Source organism: Epinephelus fuscoguttatus, linkage group LG15 (assembly GCF_011397635.1).
Source record: "Epinephelus fuscoguttatus linkage group LG15, E.fuscoguttatus.final_Chr_v1".
NCBI lineage: Eukaryota > Metazoa > Chordata > Actinopteri > Perciformes > Serranidae > Epinephelus > Epinephelus fuscoguttatus.
Genome location: NC_064766.1, coordinates 29123754 through 29147722, shown reverse-complemented (window position 1 = coordinate 29147722; position 23969 = coordinate 29123754). Strand labels below are relative to the sequence as shown.

Below are 23969 nucleotides of genomic sequence, written 5' to 3'. Positions count from 1 at the left end.
TTTTGTAGATCTCGCAGGCCATGGAGTGTTACCTCCATGCTTATATTTTTCCAAGCTTCTCGCCATTCAGATCGACATTCCAGGCCTTATCCGAAATTTAGTGTCTTTATGGTGGCCTCAATGAACTTTCAAGCAGGTCTCCCTTGAGACATAATATATATAATAATAATAGCGGTATAATTTTTAATACCACTTGAAAAATTCATATTCTGTTAGTCGTGATATTGAGACTTGTTGATGAATTGATGTCATACTGTTACCCACGGCAACAACAAGCACGACCGACAGCAAAATTATTACCAACTCTGTGGTGGTTCCAAAAAGAGAAGCAGCTTCAGTAGTGTGGAATAAACTGTGGCGTCCTGAATGCTTTATGAACAGCCCTGGACTTCTCAGACTCTTTTGGCAACTTACCGCTCAGAGGGAACTCAGTCAGTGGCTCCTCTGGCAGCAGCACAGCGTCTCTCCCTCTCCTTTCTCGCCGAGTGCACACTGGAGTCAGTGTCGTCATGTGATTTTGTCACAAACCTTTGGTACTGTAAACCTACGTGACGCTCGCAGTTCAACAAAAACTACATATACGTGAATATGTGACAGTTGTGGTATCATAACAACCTGTCACAGGTTACAGTGTGATGATGAGAGGAGATATGGCAGAGCATAAAGGTCCAGGTGGAATTGGATTTTGCTAAAAGAGAAGGAAATCACCTGTTGATTTATATTTATAGATCCCAGTTGTATTTGGGAGCTGTTTAAATATGTAATTCATGTTAGATATCATTTTGAACTATTAATACTGTATACAGAATCTAAATCTCACTCTGAGTTACTGTTGTTCTTTCCAAACTAAAGAAATGAGAAATCATTTTTGTTTAGTTTTCACTGATTTGAAGGCAGACTGTAAATCTATATCACTTATTTTGTTGCAATTCTATTTTCTTAAATTAATGACATATATGTTTTTTTACTAATTTGTCATATGTTCAAGAATATAGTAATCACAAAAATACCTTAAAACACCGTTATATTATTGAAGGGCCATTGCCCACCCCTACTGCTGATCCTGCAGGAGCTCTTAATGATGTCTTACTCCATACCCTGCTCACTAGCGCCCACAATCAGAGGCTGATTTATTCCTGATGAGACAAATAAAAGACAGTCGTGACCAGCAAAATTTTGCTCTGGGCTACCAGCATGCTATGGCAACATGTGGTTAAATTACTAGTTTAATTACTGCTCCCCAACAGTGGGCAGTTTATACTTGACATGACTTGATAATTGAGTTAAACTGAACCAGCAGTTGTTCAAAATAATTGTTCTCTAGAATTTAATCAAGCTCTTTTTTGCAGTATTTTTGTGGATCATCACCAGTAGCTGCTGGTGAGATTTTTCACAGATAGCATTCAGATGGTTTTAGCGTCCCTGTGAACCTGTTAGTTACTGTATATACATATAAAACTACAATGAACATTTGTGTTCTGTACTTACTGTAAAACACCTCACTATAAAAACAAAATATATAAAGGCAATAAAATGTTGTAAAGCAGTTGAGTGTTATTGTTTATACAGAGCAAACAATATGAGGCCATTAAAGTTTAATACGCAGATATTATGATGATAATTCTTCCGATTGGAAAGGAAGAAAGAGAGAAACATCAAGAGAGCAGATGTAATGTCAAAACAGGGCTGCTCAGGAGTAGTATGTCTGAGTGTGTGCGTCTGTGTGTGTCTGTGTGTGTGTGTGTGCGTGTGTGTCACAGGATTAGTAGTTATAGTGAATATTATGGTGTTAAAGGTTGTTATGAACTCTGATTAGGGATTAGAGGTTCACAGCGGGGGGCTGAACTCTGATGCTGACATCTCTATTACGCATGAACCTCCTCATTAACCCCCCAACACACACACACACACACGTGCACACACATATTACTTCCACTTATCAAGGAGGGAAATTGTTGACAACACGAACACACTCTCAGATAATGAAGTCACACGTGTCGTCCTCTGCAGCAGCTTTCAAAAGAAGTAGTGTACAATGATTTCTTCGCACTTAAATCTGTACGTTGAATTACATACAAGTTATTTTTAAGTTTTGTCAACGTTTGTTTAGCATGAAAACACGTCAATTCGACCAAAAGCATGTTTCACGGGAATGTACACATGAGCACAAAGCACACACAAACACACACACACACATACAGATGCGACCCCGGTGGCCGTAAAGGACGTCAGATTCAATCTCGTCACATTTCTCCACTGACGCTTGATGTATCAATTTTTAAGTAGCTGGCCTCAACCAGCGCCTGGGTTGCCTGCAAACACACACACACACACTCACACACTCACACACTGGCTGCTCTGTGCTCCAGGAGCTGTGGCACTCGAGGGGTACTAGAAGGGTTCCATCTTGAAAGCCTGTTGCCATGGTGACCATTATGGAGCTCATCTCCCGTGGGCCAGCGTAAAGCTTGCTGGCCCACGGGAGATGAACCACCGACTATGAATCTCTCTCGAAAGAACACACACACACACACACACATAAACACACTCACTATACCCCCCAGTTTTCTCCTCTGTCTGCCCTTTATGGTAAAGCCGGCGGGGAGCCAATGTTTGACTTGACCCAAGTGCGACAGAAAGCACAAGAACGGAGCAATTAACAGTTCAACCAGCAAAACCCTTTGAAAGGGAAGTGGAGGAGAAGAGAGGGCTCCCAGCCAGCCTGAGGAAGTGTTTGTTTCAGAAAAATGCAGCTGATGTGATTCTGCATACGTACAGAGTCGCCTTGTTGAATGTAATTAGAATGTAATGACTTTTACCATGAGATATCGGGTGAGTGTTTCTGTGTGTGGGGCCCTTTTCAACATTAACTGAATGCATTTCCTGAGCTCTTCCGGAACAGTCAGCAGCTTCCGACATTCACACACCTCCTAAACCTTATTTTAGCACGATGTAACTTTTCACACATAAACGCAGCTTCTGATGCCAGAAATTAGACGCCATTCAATAAAGCACCAACTACAGCACGATATACTTTGATTCAGTGTGCTACTCTCTATATTTAACACAAGTGTCTTAAGCACTCAGCTCCGTACTTATACATGACCCCTTAACAGTATCATTTAAATTAACTGTAAAGTGTGTGTGTGTGTGTGTGTGTGTGTGTAAGACACTTTCTATCCCTCCCAGTGCAGTTCAGTTTGGCTTCCCTCTCTGCGGAGACTTATTCTAATATGTAGATCACATTCATTTCATGCTATAGGCTAAATTTGGACTGTTAAAAGGAGAAGGAAGTGAGACGTGAGTGAGAGTGAAAGTTAACAAAAAGTTATTCAGATAATCAATTATTGTTTTGAGTTCAAGCAACATTCACAGGTATCAGTTACTCACACTGTGTTATGTTGAATTTGTAAAGAAAACGGTTTTCTCACATGCTTCCATGTGAAGGAAAAATGGAGCAAATTCTTGATGGATTCAAGTGATGGGAATCTGCGTTTAACAACAGCAAAACTATATCAAAACATCAGTTTACGAACTCTCACACAACTTTTAAAGCATAATCCAAGTCTCATTTATTCAGTCCTGTACTCAGTATCTACTAAACGTGTCCTTTTTCACTAAAATCTTAGTATTTGAAACTAAACTGAAAGTGAAACTGAACTATGCTCTCTTTAGAGCAGGACTAAATTGACATGAACAATAACTTTACCTCACTGAACACAGGAGATGCTGGTTTGCTGCTGCCTCGATCGGTTAGTTTGTGTGATTGGAGCAACGAAACAATGATGTAGCGCTGAGCGATGGATAAATGCAAACAGACTGAAGTGTGCATCAGTATGTCTGTGAACAAGTGTTGCTGCTTTTGCTATTAGAAAAAATTGTCACACATTGAAATTTAAGATGTGCTGATAGATTCACACTGTCAACTCATACACTGAGTATCCGTTCCACCTTAAAAGTTTCCGGCAGTTGGCCCAGTGAATTAATTTTTCTCCGACTTCAGCAGCTGCAAGAGGCAGCAAAACATCCTTTCATTTTATAGTTACAGTATACTAATATATATAAAACTCTGCACAGTATGAACAGTGGTTACATGAGCTTCAAAACCAGCCACAGCTCAGCCCTGAGCAGCGTGATCGTCCTCTATTGACCAATCAACAGACTGCAGTGTTCACAGCTCTACCTTTTAGTATCAGATCTGTGTGCTAGGTACCCCAACAGGGGAGCACACCAAACTGAACTGTACTGTACTGTACTGCTTGGGGGAAATGGAGCTTTAGGGTGCCTGGTGCAAGGTGCACAAGCCAAAAATGACATCATCACATATACTGTGAAAGCAAGAAGGCTTCACAAGTTGTCAGTCATCGTCGGAAATACATCATATTAGATAAATGCTTGTGATTGGCCCAACCCACCTGAGGCCGGCTGGAAATCTGTCGGAACAGGAGGAGGACCAGACGTATCTGTCAGAGCAAATAAAGCATGAGATCGCAGATTTGTCTCATTCACCGCAGAGTCGGGGGAAAGTCCTCTGTGGGTCCATCACTTCAAGTGACACAATTTACATTGCATATCATCATTTGACACACCTTTAATATAAATATACTGATGAGTGTGGCTTCTTAAAGACATAACCCTGTGGCTGGGAAACTGTCATAGGCTTATTAAACTATTTTCTCACATTTTGTAATCGATTACAGAAAATTATAAAAATTATAAATTATTATAGCCCTATAAAGAGTAGAATAGAATAGACCTCAGTCAGCTCACTGTTCAGTGTTCTCCCAAAGGAACCAGTGGGGCTGTTGCCTTCTCAATCAGTGCGTGGTGACTGAGGGTGTGTCTTGAGTAGCAGTACTATATCATATCTAAGAGCTATCGATTGGCATAAATACACTAAGTCTCTCTGGTGACCAGATGAATATTTAATAAGACACTGGATCTGAGGCCACTCTTTGTCTTCAGTAGAAACACACACATACACACACATGCACAGATACAGCACCCTATATACTGCACAGCATTGTCAACTGTCGCTGTTAAGGTGATGCAAAGTCAGAGTTAGCTCATAGTTCTACAGCAGAGTTTTTGTGACTAAACTTTTTTGTGCTCCTGTGTGTGAGTGCATGTTTATGTGAGCACTGTCTTACTGCCTCAGCCTTCTTGTCCCTTTTTCATATCTACGGTAAATCATTAATCATAAGGGAACCAAGTCAAGTAACACATTTCCCATGGGGCACACACAGGGAGTAGCTTGAGTAAAAAAAAAAAAAAAAAAAGAGGCAAGAAAAGTGGGAGAGAGGGAAGAAGGGGGACTTTTTGAGAGAGAAAGAAAAACCGGAGTGAGAATGAGGTGGAAAAGCAGAGCAGAAAACTGAAGGGAGGAAAAGGAAGCTCCCCTCGAAGCAGCCAAGCCGCCATTCTTGCAGAAAGTTTTTGATCAGGCAGTTGTTCCGACGCCAGGCCTGGCATGGGGCGCCTTGTCTGTCCTCTAGTGCCGGGGTCCTTTTGTGCCTCTGTGGCCGGCAAGAGCTCGGAGCCAGGACTCTCCGGATGAAACGTCCCCGGAGAAAAGCTGCTTTTCCACCCTGCTCCTACAGCCCAGCCAACAGGAACACACACACACACACACACACACACACACACACAATCACTAGCACAGCACATAGGCACCCATTACCTTGGAAGCTGACAGGAAGGAGGAAAGAGAGCAGAACCCCTTTGAGAATTATCACTCCCTTTCCTTTCATTTCTTTCTTCCTCTCTTTCTTTCTCTCTTTTTCGCACCTACACACACACACATTCCTTTTCCAGTGTTCTCTCGTGTCTTTTGGGGATTGTGCTAGTGGACTTTGCTCCCCTATGATGAATGATTTGCCTAAAAATACTGTCTGCATGCGAGCGAGCACAGCGTCCAGGTGGAAGAACTTACCTCCACAGTCAGAAAACACACTACTTTTAGGCCACTTTTCCATTCCTCTCTCCAGCAGGTTAACCACAGCGTTGAACATACATGTGTGTGTGTGCCTGTGAGAGCACGTCTGTGTGTGTGTGTGTGTGTGTGTGATAATTTACAGCTTTTCTGGGACGAGTGACGTGTAGCTTGATTAAATCCGTGACCTTCACCACCAGCACGAGCAATCAGCAAGCGAACACACACGATCCCACACACACACGCACACACACACACACACACACACACACACACACACACACACACACACACAAACACACTCGCCGCATACTTAACACCTTCTTGCACACAGGCGCTCAGCACACGAACATGCAATCAGCACCTGACGGATTCTATCGCGCCATTGATCCAACCTATTCACACACGCATGTATGCATACACACAGGGCATCTATCGAATTGCATTTGAGACGCCCTCATTTTCCTTACACGGGGTTTTGTACACCGTAATACTGTTTACCGCCATGGCAGAAAAGAAGGCTTGCGAGAATGGGAATACCAGGCCTATGAATGTATAAATAAATACATGCGTAATCTATATTCAGATTACCAAAGGGAAAGTCAGGAATTCCATTTTACTGCCTAGGATGCAAAAGGGAAATCATTCAAGTCCCCAGTCTATTTCAGCAGACTGCTCCTGTTGAGCGGAAGCACAGTTTTCCCTCCCCAGTTTTACGACTCCACATAATGACTAATATGCAGCCACCGTAACAGCCGCAGCAATAGTCATATTATGTTATTGTGACTATTGCTGTGACTGTGCCTGTGTATTTTTGTTCCCCCGGTTGCCAGAAGATCTAAAGCTTATATAACAGGAATGACAGTTGATCTGCTGTTGCACTGTGTTATTGTACTGTACGGCCCTGTGGTTATAAAGGCCTTCAGCCGGATGTAAAAGGATCTCACGTAGACCCAGTGTCACAATATATCAAATCAAACTTTGTTTTCTTGTTCTTTGCCATGGGTGCTGCACGGCACATCGCATGACCTATCAGTGTGTGTAGTACCTTTGTTTTTACAATAACTCCTCATTTCGTGTTGTCTTTGTGCATTTTCTATCTGATTTCTCTCGTACTCTGCGACTGCATAACCGTGGTTTTATTCTTGATGTTTTGGCATCATTTCTATGATAACATTGTACTCAACAAGTTGAGCTCTGGGAACTTGGCAACATCACCACAACAAAGTCAGACGGGGCAAGAAACATGAGCACAGGTTGTAAACAAACCGATTATGTCTGTTGGCCTTTCCAAGCACTTTCAGCGTGTTTTGCACGTCTTTGTACCAAGTCCTGAGTCAAATCCCAAGCCCTACACTTTGAGTTTAGAGTCCTTAATAAGACATGTAATGCCATTTTAACAATGAAGTAATAATATTAAACTTGCAAAAAGCATCGATATCACAACATACTTTTTAATCTTTGGGCTCGGAGGAAGGTATCAAGTCTTTTCAAGTCAAAAGGCACAAGTGCAAAGTGAAGTCAGTAGTCACTGGTGTTAAAGTGCAAGCTGAGGTGAGAGGCTTTTTTGATTTTATCAAGTCGAGTCAACAAATTTTTGACTCAAGTTTGACTCAAAGCCAAGCCAGCTGACTTGAGTCCACAATTCTGGATTTCACTGTTGCGGACATATTTTCAGTCTTTTTTTTTTTCTTTTTCTTTTTTGTTTTGGAGCACATTACACCAGTGCTTAAGTCACTGCACTGGCTTCCTGTGTGTCAAAGGATAGACTTTAAAATCTTGTTACTTGTCTATAAAGCACTAAATGGTCTCGGGCCTAAATACATCTCTGATATACTTGTACGTTATGAAGCATCCAGACCCCTCAGATCATCTGGAACAGGTTTACTCAGTGTTCCCAGGATCAAAACCAAACAAGGTGAAGCAGCCTTTAGTTTCTATGCTCCCCGCCTGTGGAACAAACTTCCAGGATATTTGAGGTCGGCTGAAACTGTCAACTCATTTAAATCAGGGCTTAAAACATTACTATTTACTGCAGCTTACCAGTGAACTAGATATGTAACTTATTGTTAGGATAATCTGTAGCTATTGTTTTTATATTTGTCTGCTGTTGCTTTTGCTTTATGTTTGCTTTTTAAATGCATTTTCTGCACTGTTTTTAACTATTTATTTTCTTGCTTTTAGCTCTTGTTTTTCATGATCTATTATTTTTAATGTATTTCTCTTGTAAAGCACATTGAATTGCCTTGTGTATGAATGGTGCTATATAAATAAAATTGCCTTGCCTTGCCTTCTCATCTTGACCATCAACAAAATCATTCATTCATTCATTTTCCGTAACCGTTTATCCTCTTGAGGGTCGCGGGGGGGCTGGAGCCTATCCCAGCTGACATTGGGCGAGGGGCAGGGTACACCCTGGACAGGTCACCAGACTATCGCAGGGCTGACACATAGAGACAGACAACCATGCACACTCACATTCACACCTACGGACTATTTAGAGTCACCAATTAACCTGCATGTCTTTGGACTGTGGGAGGAAGCTGGAGTACCTGGAGAGAACCCACGCTGACACGGGGAGAACATGCAAACCCCGCACAGAAGGGCTCCCGTTGACACAGAAGGGCATCTTTTGACAAAATCAGACATGTTTAATATCAGTGTATGTTTTAAGTCTTGGTTCAAGCAAATACTTAAGTTGAATGATGTGAACCTTATCGACAACCAATAGGTGCGCTCTCTTTACCACCAAACAGGAAGCAGCAAACTGGGTAGACAGTAAACATGTAGGGGAATCTGGGGAGGCACAAGAACGTGAACAAGTCTTGGTTCTCTTGTATGAGGAGAAACTGGTGGAGCTGTTCAGTGAACATGAGTCAGTACTTAATTCTGCGTGTATCTGATCCATCACCCAGCACTTATTTAAGTGAGAAATCTTAATTTTTTAAATGGTTTACCTTTTATTCCCACAGTCTCCTTCCACTAAAATAGCACAGCTAACCAACAGAGGGTGGCAGTAAGCTGAAGCGACATAATCCGAAATGTAAAGTTTGTACAGTTTATCTTTATGGATTATATTGATGCCACATTGACATACTGTTGACATGCAATGTTTCTAGAGTAATGTGTTTTTGTGGACATGTAAGAAATCTTTAATATGTCACATTTCTTAAAGGGAGTTTGATGCAATATTTTCCATCAGGAGCAGGATGGGAGATCATCTTAAATGGAATCTAGTTGCAGTTTTGCAAACAGTGACCGTGCAAGATTCCCAGTGTTTGCAAAATATCATAGTGTGTAACTAAAAACTCACACTGCCTATAGATGTGAGAGGGTATCAGAATAAAGTCTTTAAAAGGCTTTTCAAAGTCATTTTGTATATGGTAGACATTAGCTGGATTATTGTAAACCACTTTATTTAGAGGTGAAACTAAAGCTGAATGCACCTGAAAGATCTGTGAAACAGGAAAAGTGTGTGCCCACACAACTGTGGTAGGTCTGCAAAATGTGATGGATGTTTTAAACGGGCAGTTTGAGAAATAATTTCACCAACCGCCTTATTTCAATTAAGTCTGGCTACCCTGGAGGTTTGTTTAAAACCTCTCTGATCATCTGACTGCACATATTTGCCTGCCTCATGATTACTTTTTAGCAATGTTGCCGTGTTCCCAGAGCTCAGCAATTACTTCGGTGAGTGTAATGTTATGGTGACTGACAGAATCTATCTACAAAAATATGACCCGGGTTGTAATAAACTGGGATTATTCTACAAAAGCATTTCTGGAGACGAAGGATTTCTGGCACAAAAGTCTTGAAGGGTCAAAAGAGCACAGCCTCTAACTCGTTGTTTATCTGTCTCCTCACTCCAGCATGCAGACCAGGCACCTACAAAGCTTCAGCCACAGATGCCTACTGCACCAAATGTCCCCCTCACAGCTCGTCCCCGCAGGAACAAGCCGTCGAGTGCGTCTGCGAGAAGGGTTTCTACCGCGCCGAGACCGACCCACGCTCCATGGCCTGCACACGTAAGTGATACAAACACTGGCAATGTCATAAGCTACAAACACAGCCATGCAGTTGGGAGCTAATTTTATACCATGTCGTGTATTCAGTGTTGTCACTGTAGTCAAATATTTGCATTTGGCTGTGTACATTCTGATGTCATAAAATGGCGTTCAGTAACGATGATTGGATTACATTTCACTTTAATTAGTTTGCAATGTATTCCTGTAAGAAATTAAAATGCATGGCTGCTTTCCATTTCCATCTATAATCCTTCCATGCGTTTTCCTCCTCCTCAGCTGCTATTGGTTTACACAACACTCGAAATACATGTATAACACATGCACACACATTTAGTGTGTTAGCTGTGTGGTTACGGCCCACAGATATCTCAGATGAGAACACTGGTATGGGTGACACTCGGATAGAAATCTGATGATGTTTCTTATTCTTTGTCTGGCTTACACACACAGGGGGGTCGGACCACATCCTTATGAACAGGCACGGAGGAGAATAGAAATGATGAGGAGGAAAGACTGAGCAAAAGAGAGGGACAGAGAGAGATGGATTGAGGTAGACGGAGGGATGTGGGGGTGGGAAAGGACGGTGACATGCTGGGAGAGAAGTAGAGAAATATGCGTGCGTGCACATGTGCACACACACACACACACATACCCAAAGCCATTATCAGGTTATGGTAGATTACACTCATTAATCGTTGTAGCAGGTGAGATGTGTAACACTTGGTGTTATCAGCTTGAAATGAGTAACGGCTCGTTCAAATATGTATGGGCTCACATGCACACACATGAAGGTGAAGAGCACTGAGGAGGAGGTTGAGGGGAGAAAGGAGGAAAATATGGAGAAAAGGTGAAAGAATTAATCACGGAGAGACATGGACAATGACACTTAAGATACAGGCGAAGAACAGAACAGCGGGGGGAAATAGTGGACTATCAGAGGCATATAATTTAAATGTCATAAAAGGCCGATCAGTGGAGGAGATGATGGACAGTTAAGTGTGGCTCAGGGAAGTGGGGGGATGGCGAAAAGAAAAAGACAGAATTAGCGGGATCAGTCAACACACCCTTTTGGGAGATTTATGACCGACAGTCTCAATTATCCCCAGCATGGCCTCCATCCCCAATGCCCAGCTTTTCCCCATCCCTACCACGTCTCAGAGAGGCTCGCCACTGGGAAGGCTAATCAGGAAACTCCCAGGTCCTGCTGGCGGCCACCTGGGGCTCTCTGCTCAGACAGGACTGGACAGGATGTCAGGCTGAATGGATATCTACTGCCAAATCACCAAATTTACATACGGTTGAGATACCTGCATCGTGCTGGGATGTGAACAACCATAATCAGTGGTTTCACAAGAGTGGTTCCCGTACAGTAGAAAGGGCATGGTGAAGGCTTACCTTGATGATGAGTTGAAGGTTACTGGTTGGCTCAAACCGTCATTCAGGACAATATTTAAAACTGATCTGCCAATCAGAAAGCAAAGAAAAAGCCCAGATTTAGTTTTACTTATTTATTGAAAAAGCAACCAACACTTCTTGTATCTGCTTCACGATAAGACTGTTCAGACAAACAAAGTGGTGCAGGAATGAGACCTGAAACCCAAAAATGAGTTAGCATTTTTACACTTCCGGTTCCCGTGTGTGAAAATCAAAGGGATGTTTAAATGGGTTTTTGGTTAGATGTAACACAACCTTGAGAGATTTTCACATTTTGTTCTCTGACATAAAATACGTTAGGAAATACACCACTTTCATTCTGAAGCTTTTATTCGTCTATGAAAAGGTGGTTGCTAACAAGTGGCTGAATGAGATGACATCATTGCACCACATATGGCTTTACAGCCTCGTTGTGGTGACAACGTTGAAGTCATGCCACTGTTGTGTAGTTTGTTTATATTTAATGTTAGCTTTTTACCTCTTGTGATTGCATTTATGCTTCAAAGATCAGACAAATGGTGTTCATTTGTGATGATTATCTTGCCAAGTAAAACAAGTATCACTGACTTTTGTTTACTTTTACTTTTACTTTCTGTAATAATCTAAAATCCAATAGAAAAAAATCCCATGGACTTTCTTTCGAAGGAACAAGGTCGATGCTAACTTCTGGGTTGGCCCACAAAAAACCCTGTCATTCTTGCACCACTCGATATCACTGCAGCCCCCGATACACGTGAAAGTGGGAACACGTTGGCATAGAGAGGTTGACCTGGAGCAACAAGTCCATGCATGCATGCCCTCCACACAATGGATAGAGTATGTTATAGGGAGCTAACAGGAAAGAGAAGGGTGTATGAGCACCATCCAAGTTAGGTACCCATTGTCCAACACAACGTTATTGCAGCCCTGAACAGAACTTCATGAATTAAAACTCTGTAATCCCCAAATCTGGTAGGATATATTCATTTTAATGCCCCTAAGCATGCCGTGTCTCTGTTCCCTGATACCTCTTTGATCCATGTGCATACATGTTAGTGAAGAGGGAGTGTCAGATTTAATTTTGTCTGGCATCTTTCATTTGGAGTCTGCTCAATAAAATAACACACATGCAGTCACATCTACAATAATTGAGCCCCTTACAGTGTGGTTGCTAAAATCTCAGTACGCAAACATTTGAAATATTATTCACATATATATGTATCAGTATGAACAAACTGTGTGTCGCTGTGTCTATGCGTATTTGAGAATGATAACTGACACAGTTTTTGGACTCTGCGACACACTTATCACTTCAGCTGAAGTTCAGAGTATTATTAACTGCTCTAAATCATAAAATGTACCTGACTCATGAGAAAATTACTCCGGGCACTTTCTATAGATCATTGTCCACTCACTATGAATTGTCTGCAGTGCAGCCCCCAAAGAGTATCAGTTAACTTCACAGGGTAAAACCCTCCCTGCAGTCGAGCGTCAACTATTTAACAGCATGTGAATTTTCTTTAAAGATGGATTTAAACTTCAGAAGCGTAATATATTCTCATACCGTCCCATTTACAATCAGCCAGGCTCTTTTAATCACTGTCCATTCCATAGCTGTTCATTAATCGAGCGCTAAGTGTCCACCCCTCTGGCTGGAGACGGTTAATTCATTTTTAATTGAATCAATGTGAATTCTGTTCTTAATAGAAACTGCAATAAGTTTGGTAATGAACATGAAGACAATGCACGTTTGGAGAAGTCAGTGTTTCATGAGCTGGCACTGATAAGGGGTGGTGCAGTAGCTCAGCAGTGGATAGACTGCGACATGTTCGGGTTGTACCATTCAGTTCACCGAGTGCATGCCGGGATAAGCATGGACTATATCTCTGGTTCCACTGAATCTACACTCTTAGAAATAAAGGTGTTAAATGGAACCACATAGGGTTCCTCGGCTTGTCCCCATAGGAGAATGCTTTTTTGTTCCTGGTAGAGCCCTTTAAAAACGGTTATACCTAGATCCGAATATAAAGGGATATACCGAAATCAATGAATTCCACCAAATAAGCCCTGGCTCTTGAACTGGGTCTGTTCAGGACTCTTGGAACCTTGGTGCTACCTCACCAACCAGCCCACATTTCCACCAGGTTTGAAAGGACGCACATGTAATCAAGAATGTGTCATCAGTAGAGGGTGTTGCGTAGTGCACAACTGAAGTGAACACTAGTAGAAAGATGGCGTATTAGATCGATTATCTGCAAGCATTTCTGCTATTATTCTAGATTGTTGTTTGTATCCAAAAACAATCATGGACCACCTGCACACTCTTTTCTTCCCAACGATTTCTCAATTAAGATCTCCATTGTTGCCTCATCTGTCCTGTCTTTCCAGCCTGTAGATTATGACACGTCCATCGATGTCATCAAGGTTCACACTTGAGGTTACAAGAAACCTACTATTTTTTGGTTCAAGCTACAAACAAACTTTCTGGGTCCTGAACCATTATCTTTTTGGTCAAAATGCTATGAATAGTTCAAAACTAGGTGCGGAAACTGGGACAGAACCCATTCCATGTTGGTGGAAAATTGTTATCTAGGGACTCTATCCACAACCTTTCACCTTCTAAGGGTGCAAACAAAAATCCACTTTGGGGGTTCACCCGATAACCCCAGGGTTTAATTTAGAACCCAACCAGGACGTTCTACCGAAACGTCTTTTTATATTACAGCACCACCCAGGGCTCTAATAATAGTGACTGACTACAGTACACATTGATCCACCTCTCGCTAATAATGGTTTTAGTTTAACAGTTAAGCCTGGGGCCGAAAGGAACCACTTCCAGCACCCATGGGCTTTGTGATGCTCCATAAGGGCCGGGGCAAATGTGGTCCAGCACAACCAACAACAATCATGATTCACAATCACATTTTTTGGGGGTGGAGATTTTGTTAAACTACTACTACAGGCTTTACTATTTCAGTGGTGCAGTGAGGGTTTAGAACTAAGACCGAAATGATGGTAAAGATATTAACTATGGCAGAACACAAGTTAAGTGAATTGATTAAGGGGAATTAAGGGATACCTCCACATTTAAAAATACAGGCAGAAACATTGGTAAACATTTGAATATTTGAGGGTGAGCATCTTTAAACACCCATGCTTTCAACATTCCTTGAAAAATCTTTTTTTCCCAAAAATAATTCTTTGGGTGAAAATGGTTTTTAATGGAACCATTAGTCTTATAAGAAACCATAATAAGGGTATAAGGGGAATAAGGTCTCTTTGGATAAAATGGGTCCTTAATAAAACCCTTAGTCCTAAGAAGAAAGGGTTCTTCAGAATCAGATGGTTCTGGGAAGAACCTCAGCCCTTCAGGAGGAACACTTTGAGTCCATGTTATTTATGAGTGCAACGCTAAATCATTTGAGAACTCTTTTATACATGTCTATCAGATTCAGACCTCAAGGATACACACTACGCCCTTGGGGAAAAAACTCCACAGGCTGGTTTCAAACCCCTCATATTCACCACCAGTCATTTCCCAGTAGATTGAATAAGACTACGCTCTTGACATGCACACATTTAACAAGTTGACAAATAAAGCTATGCCTTTGTCTTCCTTCAGGTCCTCCATCTGCTCCAGAGAACCCCATCTCCACTGTGAACGAGACCTGCGTCACCTTGGAGTGGTCACCGCCCAGAGACACAGGAGGCCGGGGAGACATCACCTACAGCCTCCACTGCAGGAAGTGCTCTGGTGACAGCAGGAAGTGCACACCATGCGGTAGTAGCGTCCATTTTGTTCCCAGACAGTTCGGCCTCTCGTCAGCCACCGTGCTGGTCACAGACCTGCAGCCGGACTCCAACTACAGCTTTACTGTTGAGAGCCAGAACGGAGTGTCGGATCTAAGTCCCACACCCAGGGGAACAGTAGTCATCAACGTCACTACTTCACAGACAGGTGGGAGCATACACGCATTATGGGAGTAATGTAAAAAACACAAAAACAAATCCCCAAATTTAACCAAGAATGTCAAAACACCAGCATTTGTTGACTCAGACGGCTTTTTCACAGCATAATTTCATGTGTGGCAGGGTGTTTTCACATTCAAATTGCAGTAAAAAACTTAAGAAGAAAGGATTCTGCATGACTATATTGATATCCACTTTGAAAGGTTGATAAGGAAATAAAATCTTCCAGGGGAGAATGTATTCATCAGCCTGAACCAGGAATTTGTACGATGGTTTAGAGGGAGCATTTTTCAAAATTGTCTCCTGATTGCAGTGTGCTCACAAATAGTGTCAGGCTTTTTACATGACAACTGTAAAATCATCGCTGTGCTGCATCACTCCAATACCACAAAATGACACCTCTGCAACTCTGCCTTCACTCTTACAGTCACGCGTACATCTTTCACAGTGTGGCATTGTGCGAAATTGGTGCAAAGGAAGCGCGTATGACAGGGTGGTGATGACTAATAGGCCTCGTACTATGAATGTGTGTGTAACAGGAGGGGGTGAAGGTGAAGAGGGTGTAGGAGGTTGTTAACCTCATTAAGATCCCCACACGCCACGTGCTGCTCTCTACAGTGTGCCATGCACATTTTTACACAAGGAAAAAATACACTTTTAACCCATACGAGCATGTGCCCCGACGTGGGAGGGCGGGGTGGGAAGTCACAGGATTTGAGGGTGTGCACATGAATAACTCCAATACAGTATATCACACAACTCGCACACACATGTCACACATACACACATAGTAGAATACTGTAATCACACATGTATAAAACACCTTGTAAGCTCTCTCTCATTAGCAAAATTACACAGAGCACTTCAAATATGGGTCTTCTCATTATAGCACAGTGGGTATCCACATGAAATCTGTCTCCTCTCCCGCACAGCCTGCTCTCTCCCTGTCTCTCATTGAACTTTACTCTCTCTTTGTTGCTCATGTTTTCCTCTTTTGTTCTTTGTTTTCCACAGTGAGCGTCGTGTTGAAGGAGAGGCGGAGCAAGGACAGTGTGACTTTGGCCTGGCAGGGTCCAGAGAGACCAAATGGAGCGATAGTGGAGTATGAGGTCATCTACTATGAGAAGGTGAGCGAGACGTGCACATGCTCATTTTTAAAGAGACACTCCAACAATTACACATGGAGATCAGTTTACTTGTTACGTCAGATTTGTAACAGAAAGCCTGTGTTACAAACTGGAGGTGTGGAACAACTTTAAAGGGATAGTCGGATTTTGGGAGGTATTTCTGTTCTTGTCCTTTATACATCAGGGGCGTTTTTTTTGTGTGTGTGTGTGTGTGTGTGTGTCCATGTCACTATATTTTTTAAAAACTGTTTTTGTCATGAGTACTTTAACAAGGAATTTGAATTTGTTGCATCGTAAAGAGACGTAATTCTTTTTCTTCCCTTAAAAAAAGGTTGATTTTTATGACTTTTACATTGCAAATAAAGGCATCAACCAATTATGTTTCGCCTATCGCTATGAAGATTATAAAACAGCAACATGGAGGCTCCGCAGTCTGAACCAATATGGCAAACTTTATTACTCCTTTCAACATTGGCAAAGGTAGCGCATACCAGATCCACTACTTCCCGTATTACCTTTCACATAAAAGCCCAAGACATCTGCATTATGAAGCTGTTTACCAGAAGGAACTCAAATTCACTCTGAGTGAATTCAGCATTTTCAGCATTTTGCTGAAAGGAAACTCAATAAAGTAGCTTTTAGGTTATATAACAATTTACCTCAGACAGGCCTGCCAGACACCTTTGGGTCAGATCCCAGTAGGTGTTGCAAATTCACATCACTGCCGCTGAATCTATTTGCATCAAAACCTTAAATGCAACAAGTGTTACAACATGTTGCTTATTTGTCACACCCCAAGTGTGTAAAGGCCTTTAGAGGGGAAGACTGATACCACTCTAATGTCTGTGCGGTAAATACAAAGCTATCACTAGCAGCTAGTTAGCTTAGCACAAACACTGGAAACAAGAGGAAACAGCTAGCCTTGCTATGTCTACCTACCAACATCTCTGAAGCTTACAAACTACCATGTCATATCTTTCTTGCATTGATTAACAAAGGACATATAACATGTTAATTTGTGAGCTGGTAGGGAGATTTTGTTAGCCGTGCAAAAGTTTCCCTATTTCCAGTCTTTGTTCTAAGCTAAGCTAAGCGGCTGCTGGCTATAGCTTCATATTTAGCCCAAAGATATGACCCTCGTCTGACCCTAAAATGTAAAACTTGTTTGAAGTAAAACACTAAATCTCTGGAGCAACCTTTAAACAAGTTCAATGCAACATGTTCCTCTCCCCTCCCTTTGTTTTCTTCATCTACATGGTGTCCAGGCTCGTAGGATATGGGTTTAGCCTTAGGGCACGTCTGTAGTGACTTGTTCATCACAAATATATCTCCCTCTATCTCTCTATCCCTCACGTCTCCCCTACTGCTCACACCAAGCCAATTAACCACACATCTGTCGAACAAACCTCGTAAAACACGGCCAAGGTGATGAAATTAAGCCTCTGTGCATGTGTGTGTGTGTGTGTGTGTGTGTGTGTGCGTGTGTTGGCAGGCATTAGCTGTAAAATAGTGTTAATCCTTGTTGTAGAGTGTCTTCCATTAGGTAGAGTATCAGCCTCTCTGCAGGGAATCAGCTTACTGACAGACACACTTATTCTTTATTCATCCTCCTACACACACATTTTAAAGTGCACACACATACAAGCACACACACGCACACACACCTACAAGGTAGTTGAGGAGCGAAGTGAAGCGGGACTTGAGTAACCACATATTGCCCCCAAGTGTAAAGAGGATAAGATTTGGGACTTGACAGATGCTCATGTATAAATGCGACCAAATGGTCCAGTGATGAACAAATGAAAACTTAGTGAGGTGGATGTAGCCCCTGGAGACATTTAAATTAAACAATTTGAGGTTTCTATTATTGTCAGACTTTCTTGGGGTTTTTTCAGTCTCTCTCGATACCACAGTCCATTGCTCTTTATATAACCCTTTAAAGTATATCTATAATTTCAGCCCTTTTTTATCCACGATGACATTATTCTCTGACACTTAGTATTATCCAATGAATTTGGCATTAAACTCTCTCCTCCTGCTCTTTCCCACACTTCAGAATCAGCGGGAGCAGAACTACACAGTCTTGAAGACTCGCTCCAACATGATGACGGTGGACGGGCTGAAGCCAGGGACTACCTACGTGTTCAGGGTCAGGGCTCGGACTGATGGGGGCTATGGGAGCTACGGCGGAGAGATTGAATTGGAAACAAGCCACGAAGGTAAAGGAGTGAATAACATATTTATTTGTAATGAATACGCCATTTCATTTTTTCCCCTTTATTTTGCCTTTTCATTTTGTGCAATTGAATTGTTATTGTTTCATCTCTTTTCCCTTTTTTTTTTTTTTTTTTTTTTAATTTCTCTGTGGTGTTCAGCTGAAAATTGGATTGGCAGGCAAATTGAAAAACAATCCAGTGTTAACACAACAAAATAAGAGGTGAATGGTGAAGGCAAACCAGAAGCACAAAGATTAACTGCAGAGGAAAGCGTACTGGCATATTATATCACATTGCAGTACTGTAAAGTGTCAGATTCATCCCCCCTGCAGTTTAAATCAATCCACCTGATGGTTATAAAATAGCTCACTTTTCATCTGAATAGCTGCTTCACTTCTGTTGTCAGAGAGAGAAACGTCGGCAGCCTCACAGGTTGTCATCTACGTGTCTGAACCGGTGGCTTGAAAGTATCCTAGAATACGTATCAGGTAAAAAGGAGACAATCCAATTTCGCAATGGAGGAAAAAAAAAAGAATCTGCAAACTTGCTTTCCTGGATTGTGAGCTTTTGATTTACACCAAGGACGGGAGCAAAGTCTAAAAAGGCTGGAAGAAGTTTGCACCTGGCAGAAGTCATGAATTTAACCATGAATTTAAAAGATGGAATGAAAAACACCAGGATTCCTCATGAATGAATTTAGGCCTCGTCCCCAGGGACACGAGTATTTTGTAACTGTAGCTTTTCAAATGGTCTTTTGTCCACACGCACACTGCATTTTAGGTCACTAAAAATGAAACTTTTGTAAAAGTCTGTCCAGGGTGAAGATTTTAAAATAACTATTTTCACTGTTGCCGTGTCAACAGGGAAAACAGAGTCTGGCCTTGTAACGTTACAGTGTGCGCAAATATCTCCTTTGTGAAGCATCAAATATGAGGCGACGTTTTGTGCAGTTGCCAATGTGACCAAAATAGTGCTGGCTCTGACCTTGCTTGCAGGACTTTTTACACATAAATCTACAGTTACTGTTCTATTATATTAAGGAACAGAGGCGTCAGAATGCACAACTACAGGTAGCCTTCAGGCAGTGTTTGGCATAACGCGCTCCAAAACCACACAACTTGTTCCAAGGTTGCTTTTGTTATCATGTCACTGCTGACTTGAAATGCAACAGTCACGTCAGCAGACTCATTTTAATAATCGTCGTGCTGCACACGCACATCATAAAGCAGCAAACTAGTATCGCTTACCTTAGCAGCTGCAAATATTTCCATTACTTTGGTTTTGTCCCGAGGAAAGATGACAAGAGCACTACTGCTGCAAGTTGTCGACTAAAACTCTTTCCACTGCAAAAAAACACGTCCTCAAACCTCCAGTCTGAAACACTTTGGCTACTACGACCGACAGCACAACAACATGAAGCTCCAGGAAATACACCCCACCAAAGATGAGCCCTCCTCAGCCACTGGGGTCAGCTGGCTGAACAACCAAAACTGGATTTTAATCATGGTCAGCTGCAGCTACAGAGAAGTAATGAAGGTTGTGGCTGGATATGTGGTGGATGAAATGTTGCTCCAAAAGTGAATGGAGGAGGTGAACTGGCACCTCTCCAGCTACCAGTCCGGCAACCTTCCGCTTCCCAACCCAGCTTCCTATGGACTGAGCTGCTGCTGTCCCTAATGGGGTGTAATGGAAAAGCAATATAACGAGTAGTCTAACGAATTACTGTTGGCAGGGAGTTATAGTAAAGTAATTTTATTACCTTTGAAAAGAGTAACGAGTAATATATTAAATTTTTAGAGTAACATGCCCAACACTGCTTTCAGGTAGTAGCTTTTTTCAGGCTGCTAATTAGCCAACATCTTCTTTTTGGCTTTAGGGTTAAGGTTATATCACCACCTGTGGGTTTGGCACGCTCTTGCCAGCACTTCAATTGTGTTTCTGGATTTTCATTTTGGACGGAGAACAGTCGTGTTTACAAAAATATCCGTGTCAGTGTGGACTAAGCCTTAATATTGACTGGACATCTGACTCCTTTTCAGATCGGTTTTATTCCCCCCACTTACAACTTCACTGCAACTCCAGTGATCTGTATTTCTGCTTCACGGAGACTGACCATTTACATTAAGAGATGTATTCCATGCTTAGACCTTAGGAAAGAAGAGGAGGAGGCACAAAAGAGAAATCTATGCCTGGTTCGATCTGGGTCAGTGGGGCCAGGCCTCACAAGCTGCTCTGAGGTGTACTATGCTGTATCTCTGTCATGATGTTTTGTGTCACTTGTCCTTTTTCTCTGTTGTTTGCTGTCATCCACTTTCATTATCGCTTCATTACGTGCTCCAGGATTTTCTGCTTTAGAGGCCCCATAACGCACACTTCAAAGTGAACATTGATTCCCAGACAGGCAGGCAGAGGGGGATAAATCAGTTAATGTACAGCACTGTGCTATAGATTGTCTGTGTAGCATACAGCAGGCACACATTAGCCTGTTAATCATTCAATAATCAATAAAAGGATTGCAAAACTGGGTTTCTGTTCTTATCCTGCAACAATGATCTTGAATGTGACGTTAAAAAAAAAAAAAAGATTGCGATTGTGCTGCAGCTTTTGGAGCTCAGGACACAGGTTAGGTATCACTGGTATATAGTCGTTACTCAGCCTTCATACAGCACGTTCACAGCCAAGTTCAGAGCTGTAAAATACAGGTTGTGCCACATTCAGCTGACCCCAGAGCAATCATATCAAGGTTATCTATTCAGATCAATTGTATTGATTGTTAAAGAAGGCTGTATATGTGTGCGCCAGTAAATGTAATAGGAGATCAATGCTTATCTGTGGCTGCCTGGGGGTATTCATTTGCCTCTTCAACACACAACACACACTCATATATACATACGCACACACACATATACAGACACACGTGTCCGCTCATGCTTAGCTAAGCCAGATAAATGGGGTATTTGTTTTGAGTAATGGCTCGATTGGTGTGGCGTAAAAATCGATGCATCTTTGCAGAAAGTTCTCGGCGGTAGCCTTGTTATGTGCAATGTTAACATATCCATTTGGACAGCGCGGCCGAATGGGAATGGCTTTCACGTCCACTCTCATACCCTCATAGGCGATGCAGAGAGGGAGAGCGCTTTTCATCAAGGACCTTACTTACTATTCCGTCCACCTCCCTCACTCTCTTTTTCTCGTTCGCCGCTCTCTCTTTTCTCCCTCTCCTTCAACCTCTGTCTTTTATCTCTTTTCTAATGCTATCATATTTCATTCTCTCTCCCACTTTCCCCCACCACACTCACCTTGCTGTCGTTTTTACTCCCAGCCTCCCTTCGTCTTCTCTCCCTTCACTTTCCTTGCTGCAGAAAACATCCTCCGCTCATTTTCCATCCTCCTTTGTGCTTTTGTTTATGAATCCGCTGTGTTCCCTTTGTCTCCTATATAGATGTCTTTGCCATCGGGGACCCTAACCAGTCCACCATTCTGGCTGTGTCCATCGCCGGGGGAATCGTTCTGCTCATCTTCCTGGTGACTTGCTTCGTTGTCAGCGGAAGGTAGGGTCAAAATAAAGAGACACCAAAGTCACATCAGTATGAACTGTATGAGTGCACAGGGCAAAGGTAAAGTGTAGCATACATCAAACATGTGGCAGGCTTCTCTGGATAGTTTCAAATATCAAACAACAGCCCCAAACAAGGTTGTTAAAAGGTGGAAAAGACCAAAAACTACCAATCGATCCAACTCACTGAGCAAATGACCTTTTGCGATTGTTGTCCAAAAACATCTTTGCACTGCCTGACAGAACATTGGCACTGTAGTTTATGATGAGTCAGTCTAATATACTAATAGACTGTCGTAAACGCTCACTGAAGCATCAACCCCACAGCTGAGATTAGTTACCAACAAATGCACCGTTTACCCATGTTTAGAGCTGAGTATCTGTACTTGATACCATTAAGGTATCAACTGAAATAACCCAGTACCAAGTAGTATCGAAATGTCTCCAATCAGATGATACCTCCAGTTGATCATTTTTGTGCCAGCTGTCTGAACCCAGACGGTACTGACTTCTCGCCAGATCAGCAAACTTTGTGTTGCTGAGGTCCCCAAAGTGCCTCTCCTAAATAAAGATTTACATCTTCATGGGGAACCAACGGGCTAAGGGTCACAGACTTAAAGTAGACAGTACTAAGACTGACAAATTGTTGGTTTTGGTGTTTTCGTTTTGGCAAACACCATCATGGGTCTTTCTCGGGTTATGCCACTGACAGCTGTGATCTCATTGGTGGCACATTATAGGGTAACCGACAAGGAAGGTTAGGGGAAACTTTGGTATTTTTCAATCTAGACCCTATTTTCCTATATTTTTGTGTCAAAGCAACCAATGGGAGCAACAATTTTATAGATTGGTCCAAAGTTGTGTGAGAACGCTTCGGTCGGCAACAGCGATACAAGCTGCAATGTTAATGGGTAATTGGGCAACGTCAGTGTCCATCCATTAAAAGTATTTGTTTTTGACACTGTCAGGCTCAGATTGTTATCGTAAGAGTCTGACAACATTATAGAAAGGATCCCTACAGAGATAGATGTTTTTGTTTAAGAGTAAGATCCTTTTTGTCTTACCAGACGCAGCCCATGAATCTACCAGACTCCATTTAAATAAACTGTAATTTTATTGTCGTAAAACACACGTCATGCAGGAGGAATGAAAACAAATAAAAACAGTCTTCGTTCAACTTTCCACCAACTCTGGTTTGGTTGCTGACTTGAGCTGATTGACATTTATGTGCAACGTCCAAGGTAGTGCTGCCATGAGGTTTGCGTCTTCAGTATTTCCATAGAAGACAACAGCTCATGCTCAAAGCAAATCTGCCACTAATCACATGTAGAGGGCCAAACTGGTATTATAGTTGTGCATTCACGTACACATGAGCAGGCTCTCCCACTTGGTCTCACTTCATATCTCTCTGTCTGTCTGTGAGGGATTACATGTGGGTGTGCCAAAAGCGTGGCCTCCAACTTTGACATTTACACTGCTGCTAAAGTCTAAACTAAAGGCTGCGTTATTCTGTATGTGAAGAGCATGGACTCTCTCTGATATCCTTTGAAGGTTAGGTTGCTGTTAATGCTCTGTCTCAAATAAGGCCAAAGAGGAGGAGGAGATGAGAAGGAGAAAGGAAAATAAAAGAATGCCGATTGGTGAGAGGCGAGAAAGATAAAAGGGTCAGAGTAAGGAGAGGGCTCTTTGGACGGAGAAGAAAGGGACGGCGGCAAGATAGGAGAGAAAGGG

At 42.2% G+C, this 23969-nt stretch overlaps 1 protein-coding gene and 1 long non-coding RNA gene across 5 annotated transcripts in view; one reads left to right on the top strand and one right to left on the bottom strand.

Annotated features, from left to right (window-relative positions):
- LOC125901808 (uncharacterized) overlaps positions 1 to 23969 on the bottom strand; it is a 203470-nt gene that overhangs the window by 115699 nt on the left and 63802 nt on the right. Inside the window, exons 1-2 of one of the 2 annotated variants that reach the window (XR_007451033.1) lie at positions 21982 to 22120; positions 11353 to 11418 (exon numbers count right to left, since the gene is read on the bottom strand). This is a non-coding gene — a long non-coding RNA (uncharacterized LOC125901808). Of the gene's footprint in view, positions 1 to 11352; positions 11419 to 21981; positions 22121 to 23969 lie in introns of those variants that run through there. The other variant, XR_007451032.1, reaches the window with a different exon arrangement.
- epha4b (eph receptor A4b) overlaps positions 1 to 23969 on the top strand; it is a 117897-nt gene that overhangs the window by 51447 nt on the left and 42481 nt on the right. For all 3 annotated transcript variants that reach the window (XM_049597725.1, XM_049597724.1, XM_049597723.1), the window contains exons 6-10: positions 9802 to 9957; positions 14993 to 15328; positions 16354 to 16466; positions 18523 to 18685; positions 22125 to 22233. In XM_049597725.1, coding sequence (XP_049453682.1) covers positions 9802 to 9957; positions 14993 to 15328; positions 16354 to 16466; positions 18523 to 18685; positions 22125 to 22233 — 877 coding nt within the window. The remainder of the gene's footprint in view (positions 1 to 9801; positions 9958 to 14992; positions 15329 to 16353; positions 16467 to 18522; positions 18686 to 22124; positions 22234 to 23969) is intronic.